Source organism: Onychomys torridus, chromosome 22, assembly GCF_903995425.1.
Source record: "Onychomys torridus chromosome 22, mOncTor1.1, whole genome shotgun sequence".
NCBI lineage: Eukaryota > Metazoa > Chordata > Mammalia > Rodentia > Cricetidae > Onychomys > Onychomys torridus.
The window spans coordinates 25613250-25633066 of NC_050464.1; the positions used below are offsets into that span (position 1 = coordinate 25613250).

Genomic DNA, 19817 nt, shown 5'->3' on the forward strand with positions numbered 1-19817 from the left:
AAAGGCATTTTCAAACAGAAAATGTGTGGATTTGCACAGGGCACACATCTGGAAAAAGCCACACCTTCCCTTCTCTCCCTTTGTCCCAGACCTGAATCCATTCCTTCTGATTGGAAGTGAAGAAAGCATTATGTTTGAGGAATGAGTCCACGAGGCTGACGTTGGACCCAGACAGTGATTCAAGGATTTGATTCTAGACGCTTTGAGTGGGCAGAGGAGAAACTGGTCCTGCTGTTAAAGGGTCTGAAGAGGCATCAAGTCTCTTGATGGTCAGAGAAAATCTGGGCTAACAGATACAGAACCAGGACCTTGGATGAGCACCTGGACCTACCTATATCCGAAGCTTCAAGACCTGATATGTGGACTAGAGAGATAGCCCAGCAGCTAAAAGTGCTTGAAGCCTAGGCTGATAGCCTGAGTTCAATCTCCAGAACCCAGATGGTGAGACAAGAGAAATGACTTTTGTACATTTCCCTCTGATCTCTACATGTATCCCTAGCCCTATGCAACCTCCGACCCCCGAGAACAAATGTAAGAAAAAAGAACTGGTGTATATGTGTGTTTAAGCGTGTGTGTGTGTGTGTGTGTGTGTGTGTGTGTGTGTGTGTGTGTGTGTCATGGTGCATATGTGGAGGTCAGAGGACAATTTGCCAAGTCTGTTCTCTCATCATGTAGATCCCAGGGATTGAACTCAGGTTGTCAGACTTGGTGGCAAGCACCTTTACCCCCTAAGCTGTTTCCCCAGTCACAAGAGACATTAAAGCCACTGATAGGCAGCATGGATCGGAAAGACAGCTCTGAGGAGAATTCAGGCTTCATCTTGGTTTATTCTCTCTCCTCTCTTGTGGATATTCAAAACCCAGGAAGTGATCCTGAGGCTGCAACCTTGCTCTTGGCACCTGCTGGGCAGATCCTGGCCTCCCATCTCCCTAAGAGGAGGAAGAAGAAGTTTGGTCTTCTGGTTGGGAGTCAGATCACAAGCCCACCCATGAATTTGCCTTCAAGAAGGATACACACACACACACACACACACACACACACACACACACGTGCACCTACACACAGAAGTCTGTCTGCTTGTGTGATCCATGAGTCACAGAGGTAGCAACTTTGCAATAATCAAGACGCATTACGATTTTTATGAAATACAGAAGTGGACATCACTGGGTGAGAAGTGGCTGAGGGTAGGCCTCAAAGGCAGACAAGCATTTCCATGGCAACGGCACCGGGATAATGACATAGCCTAACGGCTGCCATCATCTATTGGAGATCCGCTCATATAGGGCAGCCCACCTCCCTGTCTGACATCCCCTTTGGCTGTCTTGCTCCTGCATGGGACATCTCCAAACACCTCTTTAGATCAGCCTTCATAAACATCACTTGTGGCTTCCCAGGGTTAGACATGTTGGGTTGACATTCCTGCTTAGGCCTCTGTGAAAAGTGGCTGGCACTTTCTGCAGCTCCTGTCTCGTGGCCTTGTGTACCATCAACATTAGCAAAATGAGCATGTGGCCCTCACAGCAGAGCTATAAACCTTCATATTAGTCGTATGAATATCTGTGGGGCTCAAAGTGAACGTATGGAGGTCCCAGCTCACAAGTGCACATGGCTACGGCATAGGCTAATGGAACCATCACAATCTTGACCCTGAGTTGCCATAACAACCCAGAAAGATGAGTTCTAATGGAGACTTTGTTTTCTTAGAGTTACATCAACTTCCTGTGTCACCTCGGCTAGATGAGCCCAGTTGCTCTGCAAACATCCGTGTCCCAGGTTCCTCTCTGTTCCTAGGCCAGGCACATGTGCTTCATGTGCCACTCTTGGGAGTGGGCCTCAAAGAAGAGGCCCATGCCAGGCTGGAAATAGACCTTTTACCACTACTGTCCAGAGAAAGGACTCTGGGGCCAGACTCTGGAAGATGGTGCAATGTCTACCCCTTTTCCTAAGGTCCCAATGACAAACTGAGGCACGATTCTGCTGAGGTTCACTCAGCAACCAATGAGTTGCTGAATTCCTTACAGAGTGTGGGTGAGGGGTTACTTACAGGGGTGTGGGTGCTCTTCCCACAACAAGTCACATCTGGAAAGCCTTACCTAGCAGGGATGAAGATTTTTTCCCCTCTAGCTGCACAGACAAAGCTCGCCCCCATCCCCCAACCCCACACATCTAGTCTTCCCTGGGCTAGCCCCTTCCCAAGACAACATTGTATACAACATTTAGTTGGGAGTTGCTGGGTACTCAAGTGAGGGTCTCCTATTCCTCTCTAACCCTCCATAGGGGTCATGAACAGTTGACAAGTCCAGCTGGGATGATCCTTCTGTAAGGAGGGGAGCGCAGCTGAACTCCTGAAGATAATAGTTGCTTGATTCAGAGGACATTCACTCACAACATTAAAACCACAAGACGAGCCCACAGGAACACCCTTGCTTTTCAGTAATCTCCTCTCTCAAAAGCCCTATCCCCAAACTCACTCTATGGCAGGGTGTTTGAGGGGACGAGCCAGCTACAGCAGCCTCCTTCACAGTGGGGAACACAGGTAGCTTATACAGTTGAAGGAAAAAAACAGAGTGAGACCCTCTGACATGAGGGTCCAGGCAAGTGCACATCTTGCCCAGGTAGAGGGCACCATGAAAACAAAAACAAAAACAACAACAACAAAAAAAACAACTCTGATCTTTCCTGCTTTTAGTGACTTTTTTTTTTTTTTTTAAATCAGCTTATCCATGCAAGGAATGCTCCCAGATCCTTTATGACACAGAACATGGTCATACCTGCCCATCACACAAATTGTACAATGAGCTTTGGTTTTTTTAAAAATACATAAAGCCCTCTTCATGGGCCCCCCTACCAAAGCCAGAGGCGTTTTGCCAACATTAATTGGCTAGGGGTAATTGTGGTTAGCTCTTAGAAAAATCCCTGTACCTGTTGCTTAATGAATCATATTCAGAACTAAAGAAAAAGAAATTCAGCCTGTGACTATGTAGGAAAGCAAAACAAAGTCTCTCTCTCTCTCTCTGTCTCTCTCTGTCTCTCTCTGTCTCTCTCTCTCTGTCTCTCTCTCTCTCATTCAATGGGAAAGCTTTTCAAGATTGATCAGAGTCAAGAGTTCACTGTTTGCTTCCAGGATGCCTTGAATGGAGCTTGCTGTTTTTCCTCCCCCTGGGAGGGAGGAAGGGAGGACAGGAGAGAGCAAGAGAGTGCAGAGTGTGATCCTTTGCTGATACAAAACATTAGGAAGGAGCTGATTTCCTTAGAGGCACTGGGTGAGCTTAAATGCAGGTGCTCAGCTCCACTCTGACTTTGTCATTGTGCCCTGGTCTCTCATGTGCCTTCAGAGTCATGTCTCAATTCATCTTTCTTCCCAGGAAGAGACCTTGCTGTTTCACAATATCCAGACAGGAGCCAACCTGTGCCTCCCTGGCCCACTGTTGGGGTCTCACATCCAGCCTCAATAGAACAAGGAAGGACAATTAGGGGTGGGCTGTTCACCAGAGGAGTTAGCAATGGGACCAGCAATTTTATTCTCCCCTGAGCAGATTCAGAGAGCCATGTGTGACCTGCTGGAGTGTTTTATTTCCATCAAATTAAAAAAAAAAAATTCGATGGTATGTGAAGCCAGGCAACATTACCAATTACTAGTGGAAAGAACTGGGTTATGAATGACTTTGACCACTGTCATTCTGTGGTGGTTTGAATGGGTATGACCCCTCCCCCCCCATAGACCCATGTGTTTGAATGCTTGGCCAATAGGGAGTAGCACTATTAGGAGGTGTGGCCTTGCTGGAGTGGGCGTGGCCTTATTGGAGGAAGTGTGTCATCATGGAGGCACGTGGAGGTCTCATTTGCTCAAGCTATGCCCAGTGTGGGACACAGTTGCTTCTGCTGCCTGTGGATCAAGCTGTAGAACTCTCAGCTCCTTCTCCAGCACCATGTCTGCCTGCATGCCACCATGATGATAATGGACTAAATCTCTGAAACTGTAACCCAGCCCCAATTAAATGTTTTTCCTTTATAAGAGTTGCCGTGGTCATGGTGTTTCTTCACAGCATTAGAAACCTAACTAAGATACACTCAGCCTCAGCTAGCCAGGCTTTATTCTTAAGTGTGTAGTTCAATTGATCTGCACTGTTCTTCCAGAGCTATGAACTGTCACAATCACAAAACAGTTTCATCACCCAAGAAGAAAGAGACTCAGCTGTCACTTCTGTCATCCCTGCTGTCACTCATATTAGGCAATGATTACTTTTTGTCCTAGCTAGCTTTATCTGTCAACTTGACGTGGTCTAGAGTCATCTTAGAATGGAGTCTCCATCACAGAATTGCCCTGATCAGATTGGTCTGTGTGCATGTATGTCTGTAGGTGATGGTCTTGACTGATGCAGGAGGGCCCAGCCCACTGTGGGCAGCACCATTCCCTGGGCAGGTGGTCCTGGGCTATTAAGAAAGCCACCTAAGCATGAACTGGCCTGTGAGCCAGCAAGCAGTGTGTCTTTCACGGTTCCTGCTTTACTTCCTTGGCTGTGTATGAGTTCCTTGGTCATTAAGCAGGCTTGCATTCAAGATCCTGCCTTGAGTTTAGGCCCTAACTTCCCTCAGTGATGCATTGTGACCTGAATGTATAACCTGAAATAAACTCTTTCCTTCCCCGAGTTGCTTTTGGTCAGAGCGTTTTATCACAGCAAACAGAAAGGAGGCTAGAATACTCCTCTTTTTGTTCTCCGGGATGGTCCCTATAAACAGCCCTACAATGCATGGTTCTCCTGAGCTTTCTTTCATCCTTCATAATGTCTAAGATCTATTCACATTATAGTACATGTCAGCATATAGCTCTTTTTTTTGGTGGCTGAATAATATTCCACCTTGCTTATTCATCCATAGACATTCAGGCTGTGTCCACTTTGGGGTTGTTATGGTGAGCCCAGAAAAGTTGCATGTAGGTTAAAAAACATTTTACACTTACTTATTTTGTATGTGGAGGGGTCATGCCACAACATGTATGTGGATGCTTGAGGATGTGCTGCAGGAGCTGGTTCTCTCCTTCCACCATGTGTGTCCCAGATTGTCAGGCTTGGTGGCAAGATAAAAGGGACAGTGTTACCTTTATCTTGTCCACCCTGATGGATTTTTCCCCCTCGAATGCTGAGATTAAAGTGTGCACCATGCCCACTTACATGAGAGTTTTTGTGTGAACTCCTGTTCTTTAGAGTAATTACATATAGTTGTGGAAGCTGTGCTGAGGGGCAAGCTAGCAGTGTCTGTCAGCAATGGCGATAAACCAAAAACACTCAGCGAGGCAAATTCCTACCATCTGCAAAGCAGACATGGTGACCAGCTCTCCTCTATTTCTCCATCCCTTCTAAGACTCTGGTGACATGTGACCCATCTCTATCCAGGTTGGGCCATGAGGCAGGGAATCCCTCAGAGTATGTCAGTTGTGGCTTTGGCTACCATCATCTGTGATGTTTTCAGGAGTGTGGGCTCCCTGGCTCCCCACTTTCCTATTTCTCACTCAGATCCCCCTGTTTCTGTCTTACCCCAGATGTAGTCTATGGTCCAAGCACTTCCATAGTACCAGGGGACTGACCAGAAAGGTAGAGTCTCTAAACCTCAGACCACCGATGCTTCACCTGACTCCCATTAGAGCCACAGGTAACAGCTGTGCCTGGAAGGATCTAGAAGAGGCCATGTGTCTGGGTTTTTGATCCTTGCCTGTGTGTCTCCAGGTGGGAATGAAGACAGGGATGTGTCAAGAATGGGGAATGGAGAGTTCACACAAAAACTCACCTGTGGGCTCGGTGTGGTGCACACCTTTTAATCTCAACACTCAGGTGGGAAAAACCCTGGAGGGCGGGCAAGGTCCCACTTGCAGTCCCTTCCTTATGGGGCCTCCGTGTGAGGAGCCTCTGCTCTGTGCTGCTGCAGAGTCACGGTATTCTGCCTTCCCCACCAGGATGGACTGAACCTCAGAGGTCATGAACCCAAATGAATCCCTTCCAATTGCTTTTGTCAGGCATTTTGCTGCATTAACAAGAGACGCAACTAATGTAGTAAGACGTCTGCTCAGGGCATGTGTGTGCACACGGGGTAGCTGTAGACAGCAACCATTCCTGCTGGAGTCTCGGGGAGAAGGGAATTAGATTTGCAAAACCCTCTTACTGAAGAGTCCTGCTGTGTACTCTACCTGGCCGAATATTACTCTTCCTCTAGTTCAAGTCCACGCAGAGCCTCAGCCTGAGACTGTTTGGAATTCAGAGAATTGTAAATACAAGTAGTGAACATGGTTAATCCTGAACCTGCTGAATCTCCTGTCTCTTGTTATTCAGCCTGCTTACAGGGCATCTTTGTCGGCAGTGGGAGTTCCGTATTTGTCAATTTACATCACCCTTCTGTGTCTTGGCTTTGCTATGTCTGTGTGCACCCCATGTCCCCCCATGCTTTCACCACTGGTACAGTGGTCCCTTCTCTCTGTGGCTGAAGGGAACCTCAGCTAGTCCCAGCCCTCTGCGGTGTCCCCACACACCACAGTTTCAGGCACCTCCTAGGACATTTAAAGGATAGCAGACCTGATAGGAGAAAGGGAAAGCTTGACCCCCAGATTAACCTGGATTTAAAAAAAAAAAATCAATGAAATTTCACAGTCTGCTTATTTCCTTCTACCTAGTGACCTTTTTTTTTTGTTGTTGTTGTTTTGTTTTTTGTTTTTTTTTTTTTTTTGAACAGGGGAAGAAAAAGGCTTTTGGATAAAAACATTTTGGCTGGTAGAAAATAAACTGGAAAAAAAAATGCCATCTTGTGCCTCATTCTCTGAAATGTAATCTAAGGTTCTACCCAAACGCAAAGTGATGCTGAGGGAAATTGGCCTCTGTCTCTGTCTTCTTCGAGTCTCTCTTGACACAAGTTTGTCCAGGGAGCCTGTCCACCTGTGAGTAGAATTCGGCTGTCAGAGCCCCGGGTTCCCCCAGGTTCACTTAAGTTTTTGCTGTCTAGAAGTTAACTAGTAAACCTCTGGCAGCGGACTCTTTGGAAGCCCAATGCAGCATCCTCCAACTCAACCTAGATACATGACCCGGCACTGTGCAATGCAGAGGAGAAAATGTGCCCGCTTTACAAGCTGACATGCTGGTGGCATCTGGCCTCTGTTCTCTTACAGCACGGTCTTCGGCAGTTGTGCAGGGAGGGGTAAATGGATCGTGCATGTGACCCAGCTGTGTGTGCAGTGTACACAAGAAACTCATCTCTGCAGCCCCGTTGCCTTTCGTTTTTGTTCCGCTGGGTCCTGGTCCATGTCACGTTCACACCTATCTGGATCAGTCTTCACTCCCAGACTTCCCTCTGCATTCAGACTTCTCTGGTGGCTCCTATTGCAGACGCCCTGAGAGGCTTAGGGTCAAGCTGTGTTCTTCTAAGTGGTTTCATTGACCTCCTTGATCAGCTCTCGGCCTCACTGAAACTTCTCTGAGCACCATCTACTTCTTTTTCCTTAATATTTTTGGAATTTTCCTACACATATACAAAATCCGTCTTGATCACATTCACCCCTCTTCACACTTCTTCGTGCTCACTCCCCACTTCAACTCTTCCCATGATCACTCATATCAAATCCTCTCTAACTTCATGCCTTCTTTTTGTACTGTTTTATTTATTATGGAGTCCAATTAGTGCTGCTGATATATTCACAGGCTTAGGGTCATCCATTGGGACACGGGGAATCTACCAGTGACCATACTCCAAAAGAAAAGCGACCCACCCACCCCTAGACGTAATCAACTACTAACAGTTCCTCAGCTACAGCTGTGGCCCCAGGAATTCCTTTCCCCGCCATGTTGGGGTTTTTAACTGGCTTGATCTCATGAAGGTGATCACAGCTACAGTGTTCATGTATGCAACAGTCACATCATGTCCAAAGGACATCTCACAGCTTCCTCTCCGCCCTCTGTCCTTACATTCTTTCTGCCTGCTCTGCCTCCGTGTTCCCCCAGCCTATAAATGTCTGTGGCTGAGCACTCAGTCTCCTCTTACTGCTATCTCGCTGCATGAACTACTCCCCACTGCAATAAATTCCTCTCTGCAAGGTTGGGAGCAGCACAAATCTAAGGGTACAAACGTCAACTATTTAGAAGGTAATTTGACAATATGAACACTTAAAAAAATCATTATCCATAGCTCCTCCCTAGGACCTATGACTTCCCCAGTCATGGATTTTTGATCATCTTGATGGTGGTGCCAGGCTTGAATTACCTCCTGTGTAGCAGGCCTCAACCCAGTCAAGAGAGTGACTGGTTCACCAGTAGGCTCATCTTGCTGGGCAGGTCAGTATTGCAGCATTCAAAGGCCTTTGATGACTCTTCTTCCTCAGCAGCCTGCATAGCACCTTCTGAAACTATGAAAGCATGGTATGCTGGTGGGCATTTGTAATTCCTGGATTGGGGGAGGGGAGCGCTGTGGCTGGAGGATTGCTTCAAGTTTGAGGTCAGCCTGGGCTACATATTGAGTTAAGAGTCTAGCCTGGGCCGGATGGTGGTGGCGCATGCCTTTAATCCCAGCCCTTGGGAGGCAGAGGCAGGTGGATCTGAGTTCGAGTCCAGCCTGGTCTACAGAGTGACATCCAGGACAGGCACCAAAACTATACAGAGAAACCCTGTCTCGAAAAAAAACAAAAACAAAAACAAAAACCAAACAGAATGCAACTCTATCTCAAAAAGCTTTTTTTTTTTTTTAAACAATGTTTATAGGCCCCTTTAAAATTTAAAATTAAGCTGAGGCTCTTGTTTATAACAATAAGCTCTGAGAATTCAAACACACAGACAAAATTATGTACAATGTTAAGATGAGCACACCCTCACCTCATAAAGCAAATTATTCATTTTTCTTCCTGCAAGGAAAGGGGAGGTTTTCAGACTCTTTTATTTCCTTGGCTTTTCTTCATCTCCCAAATACTGTGTAGTGGATCTGAATTTCTTTTCCATTACTCAAATTCCATTTTAACCCAAGATAATATATGTAAAGCTTGCATTCACATGATAATTAAGGCCATCCTCTTTGGATACTGATTCCTGGCTCTGTGACATTCCAGCTATGACCTAAAGGAGGACACTTTGAGATAGACTCCTTGTCAGAAATAAGGCTCACACTTCTGTGCTGGGTCCATAATTGGACAAGGTTTGACACTTAATATAGAATACAGGCCCACTGGACAGAATCTCTTATTACTTCTTCTGTAGTAAAAACTGGTGTTAATAAAGATGTGAAGGTCTCCATGTTAACTTGAGAAGTATTCTATTCATTTTGATCCTTAGTGTGTGTGTGTGTGTGTGTGTGTGTGTGTGTGTGTGTGTGTGTTGTTGTTGTTGTTGTTTGTTGTTGTTGTTCAGGAGCTTCCACATTTTCTTTTGACACAGAATCTCTCACTGGCCTCTAATTTGCCAAGTAGGCTAGGCTCACTGGCTATCAAGCTTATGGTTCCATCTGTCTCCATTGTGCCTACAAGCATGTGCCAACATTCCCAGCTTTATAAAATGGTGAGTTCTGGGATGGGGAAGTCAAACTCGGGTCCTCATGCTTGCCTGGCAAGTGATTTACGAACTGAGTCATTACCCCAGCCCAGCCCATCACATTCTAAAAGACCATGAGATGAGTGGGTAAGTCTGTCTAGGAATACGGGGTAACACCAGAGTAGCTATGTGGCCCACCCCTGTCTGCGGTTCTCCACCTCTGCCTTTGACTGACAGCCTCCTAGCCTCATTCACAACCTCACCCTTTACAGGCAAAGGTACAGCTGAGTGGATTGCTGGCCCAGCAGCCTCAAGACAAGGTGCTCCTGTTAGATTCTATGACTAGAACCAGATGAAAAACATCTGCATTTAAAAAAAAGATTCTTCTGAAAGGTGAGCTGACACACGGGTCCTTGGGTTAGTGTCTTGTGTTTGCACCCAGTGATGGTCTGACTTTATACCAAGAAGCAAGCTGTGCTGAGCTGGTGCTGGGTAGAGAAGGCAGTGAATCCTTGAGGACAGAGATGATGACTGAGGGTTGGACATCAGAAACTCTCACTCTCTAAGTGAGGTCACATTCGAGTCTTAAGTTTGCATTCAGAGACATGGATGAATATGGGGGGAGATTCCCAGTGACCGAAATAACCAACAGGAAGGTTGGTCTCTATTTTCATGAGTGTTGTGTGGTGCACATGTGTGTGCTTGTTTGTTTGCATGTCTGTGGGTGTGCATGCATGTGTGCACATGGAAGATGTAGGATGATGTCGCCAATCATCCTCATTACTCTTCCACCTTATTCAATGAGGCAAGGCCTCTCAATCGAAACCAGAGCTCACTGATATGCTGTGTCTCTGTAGCCAGCGTGCTTTAGGGAATCCCGTGTCTCTGCCTTCTGAGGCTAGAACTACAGGTGGGCCACCATGCCCACCCAGCATTTACATGGACTCTGGGGTTCCGAACTCCGATCCTCAGGCAGACACAGTAAGTGTTCTAACCACTGAGACATCTCTCTAGAGAGACTTTAATGACAGGTATCACTCTCTGGGTCCCTGGGATACGGGCTTGTCATGGTTACTATTGATGACCTCACCAGGTTCTAGAGTCACCTTGGGGACAAATCTCTGGGCGTGTCTGGGAGAGAGTTTCTGGGCTGGATTAGCTGAGGAGGGAAGAGCCACCTTGAAAGTGGGCAGCTCCAGTCCACGGGCTGAGGATCCCAGACTGAATACAGAGGAGGAAGTGAGCCGAGACCAGTGTTCATCTCTCTCTGCTTCCTGACTGGATGTGACCGGCTGCCTCAAGCTGCCCTGCTGTGACCCGGAGAACAGGCAAGTGACAGTGGGTAGGTGATAGCATTTGGCAGGTGACAGTGGGTAGGTGATAGCATTTGGCAGGTGACAGTGGGTAGGTGATAGCATTTGGCAGGTGACAGTAGGTAGGTGATAGCATTTGGCAGGTGACAGTGGGTAGGTGATAGCATTTGGTAGGTGACAGTGGGTAGGTGATAGCATTTGGCAGGTGACAGTGGGTAGATGATAGCATTTGTACGTCACCCGAATGACTCTGGGTCTGGCCAGAAATGAAGCGAGGGAGGGGGCAAGTGTGTCATGTCTTCAATAGGTGAATTCTTCAGTAGGCCTATACCTGTTAGGACTGGAGGACAGGAAGTAGATGAAACAAGAAAATCCAATGAGACACTGATGTGTGAAGCCATGGCAAGCGTTTTAATGGCAACCGCCACCATAGGTATAAACAAACAGCTTTTGAAAATCTACCGCAAAGGCTACAAATATATGTGTTCAAGGTCCAACCAAAGTCACTAGGCTTCCAGGACCTTTTCTTAGCTACTGATATTAGTAATAGAAAAAAATTAAAACAATGGCCACCCCCTGGTATGTCTATGAGTGTTGCTCTGCTGAGGGTTACAGTACCGGGTGTCCTCTCCCTCAGCCAATGGACAGAGCACGGCAGGCTCTGGACATGCTAGGAGTTCATCTGTGAGCTCCTGTCTCATGCACACACTCTGCTTTGAGTGGATGTGATACTATGCTGTGCTGTTACACAGTTGTTCAAAGCTACAATTTGATTAACAATCTAACATAGATTTTTTTATCATTATTATTTTGAGTTGATGCTGGTTCACTCTGCCCAGTAAAATCAGACAACTCAACTCTACCCCCCAAATATCTTTTATGTTTGTTCAGTACAGTGTTGGCTGTTCCTTGTGGTCAACATGGCCTGTCTGCCTGACTCTGAACACCCTGCACTTATGGATTGGGCTCACACCTCTCTACATAGAGGCATCCCTATGTTCATACTGATGGAGACACCGAGTCTCTGACTTCATAAGGAGTGGCCGAGTGTCACAGGCTGTGCTCTGTTCTCTGGCCACATCCTATTCCAGACAGCTGTGAACACAGTTTCACCCACTGACCTGCCCCAACCGATGATGATTGTGGGGCTCGCTCTCCCCATAGGAGGAACTGAGCACTTCCTATATTGTTAAAACAAACAAACAAACAAACAAACAGAGAAACCAGAAAATGTCAACAAAGCAGGAAAGAGATAAAAACAGGTTCGTGTTACAACATAAAGCTTGAACTCAGGGTTGGGGATTTAGCTCAGTGGTAGAGCACTTGCCTAGCAAACGCAAGGCCCTGGGTTCGGTCCTCAGCTCCCAGAAAAACAAAACAAAACAAAACAAAACAAAAACAACTGAATTCATTGAGAGAAAAAAAAATCCTATCTAATGAATAGAAATATAATTTATATTTCATTTAGGAAAATATACCATTTGGTCCTCAGAAATAAACACAAAATTAAACCAAATGGAAGCCTTAGGACACAAAAAAGGAGGTATAGAAGCAAGAAGAGACATGGAATCAAATGCAAAATTTTCATTCTTTCTAAGAGGTGACCAGTATTCAGATGTACTTCCTGTCTTGGGCACCAGGCTGACACACAGGCTGTCCCCAGAAACATGAAGATTGAATTAAAATGGAGGCTGCTTCTTAGCAAGCCCCTTTTTTCTTTTTTTTTTACATTTTGTTCCTTTATTAGAAATATAAACCAACAGTCATTTGTGTCTTTTTATTTGTCTTTTTTGTCTTTTTTTTTTAACAAATATTTTTGGTAGCTTGTCTGCAGTGTACTTTGACTCATAAAATAACCCTCTCACCTCTGAGCAGAGAAGTCTTGGATACTCCCTGCAGAGTCAGATTCAAACTTCTGGAACCCATCCTCAATGGCTAAAAAAAACCCCTTGAATATAAAAACACCCCTTCCCCACTTCTAAACTGCTAGCTGGTATTTTGTAGGCTCCGGTTGTCCTCACTCAGTCCACCGGGAGCTCCCTCCATCCAGCTACTCTGCTGAGGGAAGGAAGAAAGGAGGACACTGTCCAAGTTGAAGAGGTGGCCATGGCACTACACGTTGTCTTGGAACTTCTCCAGGTAGTTTCTGAGTTCCTTGGACGCGCCCACCTCTAGGTCTTGGCAAACCCACTTGATGTCATCTTCTGCACCAAGGATAGAGTTCACTGTGGGGCAGCTGTCCTCAGGTGGGATGGCGAAGGTAGCAAACTTCACCTTCTTCATCTTGGAGGTGGGTGAGTTTGCAGGTTCCTGCCTGAGCTCCCTGCCCTGCCGCCCCCCAGAGCCTGGTGGCCTGTGGACCTGGCTCTGCATGTGCTTCTGGGAGCCACCATTGAGAAGCAGGTGGTTGTTCTCTTCGAAGCCTCCCAGCCCTCGGTCTATGATGGTTGTGTGTTCATCCTGGGGTGGTGACACGTCCCCAATGTTCTCCAGGAGCTCCGCCTCATTGCCCAGCCACACCCAGTCATGAGAGTGGGTCATGGATGCTTGGCTTTCTAGAGGCACCTGTTTGTGCCTATACTTGAAGGCAAAGGTGGCGCAGTTAATGAGAAAGACAAGGATGGCCAGGCAGAAGACCCCCAGGAGGGCGTACATCCCAATCTCCAGGTCACTCAGGCCATGGGTGGTCTGCATCAGACCATTCTCCTCCAGTGTGCTCCCGGCCTTGGGGAGGTCCACATGGGCTGGGAAGTTGGTGAAATCTATGGGGATGCTGTGTAGCCTGGCCCCATCCAATCTACCACTCTTCCCAACTTTGTTATCCAGCAGGGACTTGGCAGTGGTGGTGGCACTCAGCAGGGGCCCTTCCTCGCGATCCCCAGGAGAGTTGCCATGGTAGCGTTCATCCTGGCCTGGGCGTTCCAGGTCCTGCATCTTCTGCCGGCGATCACTGGCGTGGTTCTTTATCCCCTCCTCATCCTTATCTCCAGTCTGGCTGGAGTCAGCATCGTCCCATCCAAACTTGACACCCACGTGGCCGATGCCCACAGCCAGCATGCTCTTGCGTTTGGATTTCTGACAGGCCTCAGCGATGGACATGTCCACTCGGAGCAGTGGACCCTGGCCTTCTCCTTCAGCCACCACAGTGGGCCACCAAGGTGAGAGGGCTTGAGGGATGGAAACAACAGCCTCATCCAAAGAGGTAGCCGTCAAGGAGAAGTCCTTGTTGTCATAGATGTCCAGGGATGTCACTGAGCCGTCACTGAATTGGAGCCAGGTGCTGATTATAGCTTCCTGCAGGGACAGAGACCATGAATACCACTTGGGGGGGTGTCTTATCTCCAGGGACCCATCCTAGAACAACACCAAAGAAATAGGAAAGGTGACATGGAATTCTGGTCTGGTGCCCATGTCCTGGGGAAGCGAATACGCTTTCCATCAGAGAGAGATACCCTAACACAGCTCCAGCATAAGCCATATGCAGAAAACACACACAGTCCTGGACCAGCTTTTTGTTTTCTGCCAACCACTTATTCCTGGGTTCCATTAGCCTTATAGGACAATGGGTACTTGTAGAGGTAGGAAACTGAGGCAGGAAATTCTATTAGAGCCAAAGGCCTGAAACTAGAAACTACGGGCTTGGAATGTGGGCCAGTTGGTAACATGTTTGCCTAGAGTCCATGAAGTCCTGGGTTTGACTCCCAGCACTGCCTAGACTAGGGGTTTTAGAGTTCCTGGCCGGAAAATGCCCTGGCTCCATCTTCATATGCCTGGTATATTCTCAGTAAGCACAGACATTGCCTCCTGGACATCTTGATGCTTGGGAGGGCGTTGGAAGTGGGAATATCAGGAGCTCAGGGTCATCCTGGGGTACAGGAGACACTGTCTCACAAAAAAGAAAGTTTCTCTTATCTCCTATGATGGCTAATCTTGCTTGTCAACTTGTCAACATCCAGAATCAACAGAAGCCCGCTGGGCACTCTTAGGACGGGTTTTCTTTTCTTTTCTTTTCTTTTCTTTTCTTTTCTTTTCTTTTCTTTTCTTTTCTTTTCTTTTCTTTTCTTTTCTTTTCTTTTCTTTCTTTCTTTCTTTCTTTCTTTCTTTCTTTCTTTCTTTCAAGATTTATTTATTTAGAAGAAGGCATCAGATCTCATTACAGATGGCTGTGAGCCACCATTATGGGTCCTGGGAATTGAACTCAGGACCTCCAAAAGAGCAGCCAGTGTTCTTAACCTCTAAGCCATCTCTCTAGCCCCTGGAATGATTTTCTTAATCAGCTTATTTGAAGCAGGAAGACCCACCCTTAACCTGGGCCACACCTCTAGTGGCAGCCCACATAAAAGAATAGGGGGGAAGGAAGCTTTGCTTTTTGACTGCTTGCCCTCACTCTTGCTGGCAAGTTCATCTATCCTGTTTCTGAAGCTGATATTAAATCCACCTACAGGTTTCCAACATGGACTGAAAACAAGCAGCTCTCCAGGAATCATCCAGAACTCCTGAGCCGGACTGGGACTGCAGAGACATCCAAGCTTACACATTGAACAACTACCAGGTTCTCCACTTTTCCATCATGAGATGACCATAATTGGACTATCTGGACCACAGCCAGTAAGTCATTCTAGTACCCCCACCCCCTTTTTTTTTGAGACAGGGTTTCTCTGTGTAGCTTTGGAGCCTGTCCTGGCTCTCACTTTGTAGACCAGGCTGACTTCGAACTCACAAGAGATCCACCTACCTCTGCCTCCCAAGTGCTGGGATTAAAGGTGTGCACCACCATCACCTGGCTATAAATCCCCCTTGAATGCAGATCTGAGGTGGTATTGTGTTCCCTGAAATATTGTGTGTTCCCTAAAATAAACTTATCTGGGGTCAGAGAACAGACAGCCACTAGAACAAAGCCAGAAATGGTGGCTAGAAAATGGGTCAGAGCAAGCCAAAGCAGAAGCTGGGCAGTGGTGGTGCATGCCTTTAATCCCAGCACTTGGGAGGCAGAGCCAGGTGGATCTCTGTGTGTTCAAGGCCACTTTAGAAATAGCTAAGCATGGTGACCTATACCTTTAATGCCAGAAACCCAGCCTTTAATCCCAGGGAGAAATGCAGAAAGTAGAAAGATATATAAGATGTGAAAACCAGGCACCAGAGTGAGTTAGGCATTTAGTTAGTTAAGCATTTGGCTGGTTTAGCGTTCAGGCTTTGGAGCAACACAGTTCAGCTGAGAGCCATTGGGATGAGGACACAGAAGCTTGCAGTCTGAGGAAAGAAGACCAGCTGAGGGACTGGCGAGAAAGCTGTCTGCCTCAGAGCCTGGGTGCTATTGTGGACTCCCATACTGCTACCTCAAGGGAGTTTTTATTAACAAGTACCTTTAAGAATCCTACTCCACAGATCTTCATTCTTTCGGTTCTGTTCCTCTAGAGAACCTGACCAATTCATTTCTCTTCCCTGCCATATTCTTTTCCAGGGTCTCAAAGGTGCCTTGTGCTTTGTAGGAGAAACAGAAAAGCAAGATCGTCTTCTCTTTGTATGACCTGATGAGACATGGCACACTCTTTGCAGGACTATCAGGTGGGCAGCATTGACATGACCATGCCACCTAGTGGGTTCAGCTTGGCTACATTCAGATAGACCAAGAAAGCTCAGGCCAGTGTCATGGGCTGAGCCATTAAGAAGACCTGTAATTGTTCAGTCAAGGCCCAAACAGACATAAAAACTCTTCCATTGTGGAGAACAGGGAAGGGAGTTTTAGAGTTCCTGGCCAGAAAATGCCCTAGCTCCATCTTCACGTGCCTGATATGTTCCCAGTAAGCACAGACATTGCCTCCTGGACAGCCCAGGGACAATACAGTGGTGGGCACAGATCTACCTAGATGGGACGCTCTAGGACATTTCCCCTCACCTTCAGCACTGTGGACAAAGCATTACCTTATGGGTTCCCAGGACAAACCTGGAACTCTTGAGATACTAATGGGAATCACAGACAGAGCACCGCATGCATATTAGGAGTCAGCTGCCACTCAGAGGACACCTCTCTTGCAAAACAGATGCCACTACAGCAAGTTTAAGCAGTGTGTCCCTCAGCTGTCAGGTTAGCAAGAAGTCTGCAGAGCCCTGCTGTGTGGGAGACCCAGGGATCAGCCACGGCCAAAGCCTGGTGGTCAGCCATACCCAGAACAGCTATGCGCAGCCTTTCCCTAAAGGCTCATGGCTTCCCTTATCAGCAGACCAGTTCTGATTGTGGGAGCATCTCTGGTTGCTCATTCAGCCACACTCATCTTAGACCCTATTGCGGCAGAAAGAGGAGGCAGTGGGAACCTCTTTACATATGATGGGCTGAAAAATCTATTTCCTCTCTGCTATTGGTGGAAAGAAGAAACCCAGATTTGGTCCTGGGCTGGTGTGACACTGCCCGTGTGCCCCAGGGAGTGTGCCCCAGGGAAGGCAAGCCAAGAAACAGACTAGAAGCTGGACCCAAGTGAACAAACCACACGGAGCTCCTCAGGAGCAGAGCAAAGGCAACAGCTGCACAAGGCTTCCCCGATAAAAGTGAAACCCTGTCTGTGGGTAGGCAGCAGGTGTCGTAAAAGGCGCTGTTAAAAATACACACAGGAGGTGTGTGGGATGGCTCAGTGGATCAAAGTACTGGCTGTGCAAGCCTGATGAGATTAATTCAATCTCAAAAACCCATGTCAAGGTGACCGGAGAGAGAACAGACTCCTTAAATTTATCCTCCGACCTCCACACATTCACTATGGCACACACTACTACTACTACTACTATGACTGCTACTAATTTAAAAACCTAGATGGTCAGGCTAATATTAAAGATGCAGGAACAACTGGAAAAGACTAGATTAAAAATAAACCAAAGAAAAACCAATTGCTAATGAAATAAAAGGGCAAAGGAGAAATAAAGCAGAAACTATACCAGGAGAGCAGAGGTGAGCGGGGAAAGGCAGAGATGTATGGAGACCTACACAGAATTTCTAGAAATAGAAAACTGAGCAGGGTGTGTTGGCATAAGCCTGCAGTCTTGGGACTTGGGAGGTGGAGTCAGGAGGATCAAGAGTTGGAGGCCAGCCTGGGCTACATGAGAACCCCATCTCAAAGAAAAGAACTGGGGGAGCAAGTGAATAAATCACCTGGGGTGCTTTATACAGCAGACAAGACATGACTGAGGAGACAGCCGGCTCACCAGCCAACACAGCCAATGTGTTTACTTAGAATCAGGAAGAAAGAAAAGACAAGACAGGCAGATGGAGAAAAGGTAGCAAGAATAGCCAATGGTCCAGCTACAAATTTCAGGAGGAAATCTGGAGCGAGCAAGGCAACATTCTAGAAGGTTGTAGAACATTCTAGGCCATGGTGACTACCATCCAACAGGAAGGCAAATGGCCACTGTGAAGAGATGACTTTGGGGTGATGCTGTCTGGGCTCTTGGATCTCTGGCCATACCTGAAGGCATGCGTGCCAGCCCACAGGCTGAGTCTCTGCTGTTTGGAGCAGAGAGCCCAGTGCTGAGTTCTGTAGACCAAGGGGGCTGCGCTTGTCTCCACTACCCACCCCCAACCCATTTTAAAGCACGAGGACCATTTTATTAGAGTCTGACAGAAAAATACAGGGCAAGCAAGTTGCAAAACATGGCAGCTGCCAGAAAGAGGAAGGAAAAAAAAAGGGGGAGAGAAACACTTATCTTTTGAGTTAGCATCAACAATGGAAGTCTACAAGCAGCTATCTGTGGGGTGTGGGCTTTCAGGGGAAAAAAAAAAGAAGCTAAGAGTGTGAGGGCTGGGCACACTTCAGATTTTGTCTAAAGATGAGAAAAAAAAGGGTCAAGAGGAATATTTCTGCTTTAGAGTTGGATTTTGAGTCGGCGCTAACTTGAAATCTCACAAGGGTGTAGGACAATTATCCTGCCATTCAGCATCTATGAGCTCAGCTTTCCACCAACAGCTTTGTATTTATCTTATTCATCTCTGCTCAAAAGCATCCTCTGGCTTGGGAACCTGAGTTCTTGTGTGAAGCCAGAAATGCCAAGGAAGTAACACCCACCAGGGGACAGTCTTGGATGAACAATGGATAGCTGCTGTTATCCTGAGCCCAGCTCCCTGGTCCTTTGAATGGGGTACATCCCTGGCCTTTTCTGCATCATCTCTCCAGCGGCCTCAGTGGGTGAACTTATCTTCATCAGTGGCCGAGTGGGTGACATAGCCTTCCTGCCTTGCACACTGTCTGCTTTGCCTGCTGAGGGGCCTTCAATGTCCATATGAGCCAGGAATCATTGTTTCAGCCTCAGCTTGTGGGGGAGACTAATGTGGACAGCATGTGGCCCTATGCCTTTGATTTCTACACTTGGAGCTCCATCTGAGTCACCCAATAAGCCCCCTTCTCACACTTACATCACCCACCAGAATCCCAGATAACTCATTTTTTATTCTTCTACTCAAGCTTAAAAACAAGCAAGGCTCATATTCTTCTGGATTTTCAGAATGGAAGCTATTAATCACACACACACACACACACACACACACACACACACACACACACACACGTCTGCCTGTATTTTCTTAGAGCGGAGATAAAATGCTATTCATTGTGGCTGGATTTTCATCAGGAATTAATTTTTCTTCCCACACCTGGATGGAGAAGTAAGTTAATATAAACCAAGCCCCGCTTGAAGGACAAACAGTTGGACTGACATTCCATCAGCTCTGCCTTGTGAGTGAGATCTGGTCCTTCTATCGTCTCATTACCACAAGGCTGGAAACTTCATTGGGGAATCCAACACACATCTCCCAAGATGACAAATGCCAAGGGACTTCAAATAACACATGGCCACTGGTGATTTTGACCCTGCTTCTTTAGAGAGTCATGCCTGCAAATTGAAGACGCTCTATTTACGAGTCTCCTGCATCTGGGCTGGGCATCCAATTACTGCTGGTTGATGAAGACAGATGGGTTATGTTGGATGTAGGTGGTGGCTTTACCCTATATCCTAGAGGCTACATGCCCTGTCT

The 19817-nt window shown here is 47.0% G+C and overlaps 1 protein-coding gene across 1 annotated transcript in view; it reads right to left on the bottom strand.

Annotated features, from left to right (window-relative positions):
* Positions 1–12599: 12599 nt before the first annotated feature.
* Positions 12600–19817, bottom strand: part of Tmem132c (transmembrane protein 132C) — a 284287-nt gene continuing 277069 nt past the window's right edge. The window contains exon 5 of the mRNA XM_036171638.1: positions 12600–14158. Coding sequence (XP_036027531.1) covers positions 12917–14158 — 1242 coding nt within the window. The 3' untranslated portion in view covers positions 12600–12916. The remainder of the gene's footprint in view (positions 14159–19817) is intronic.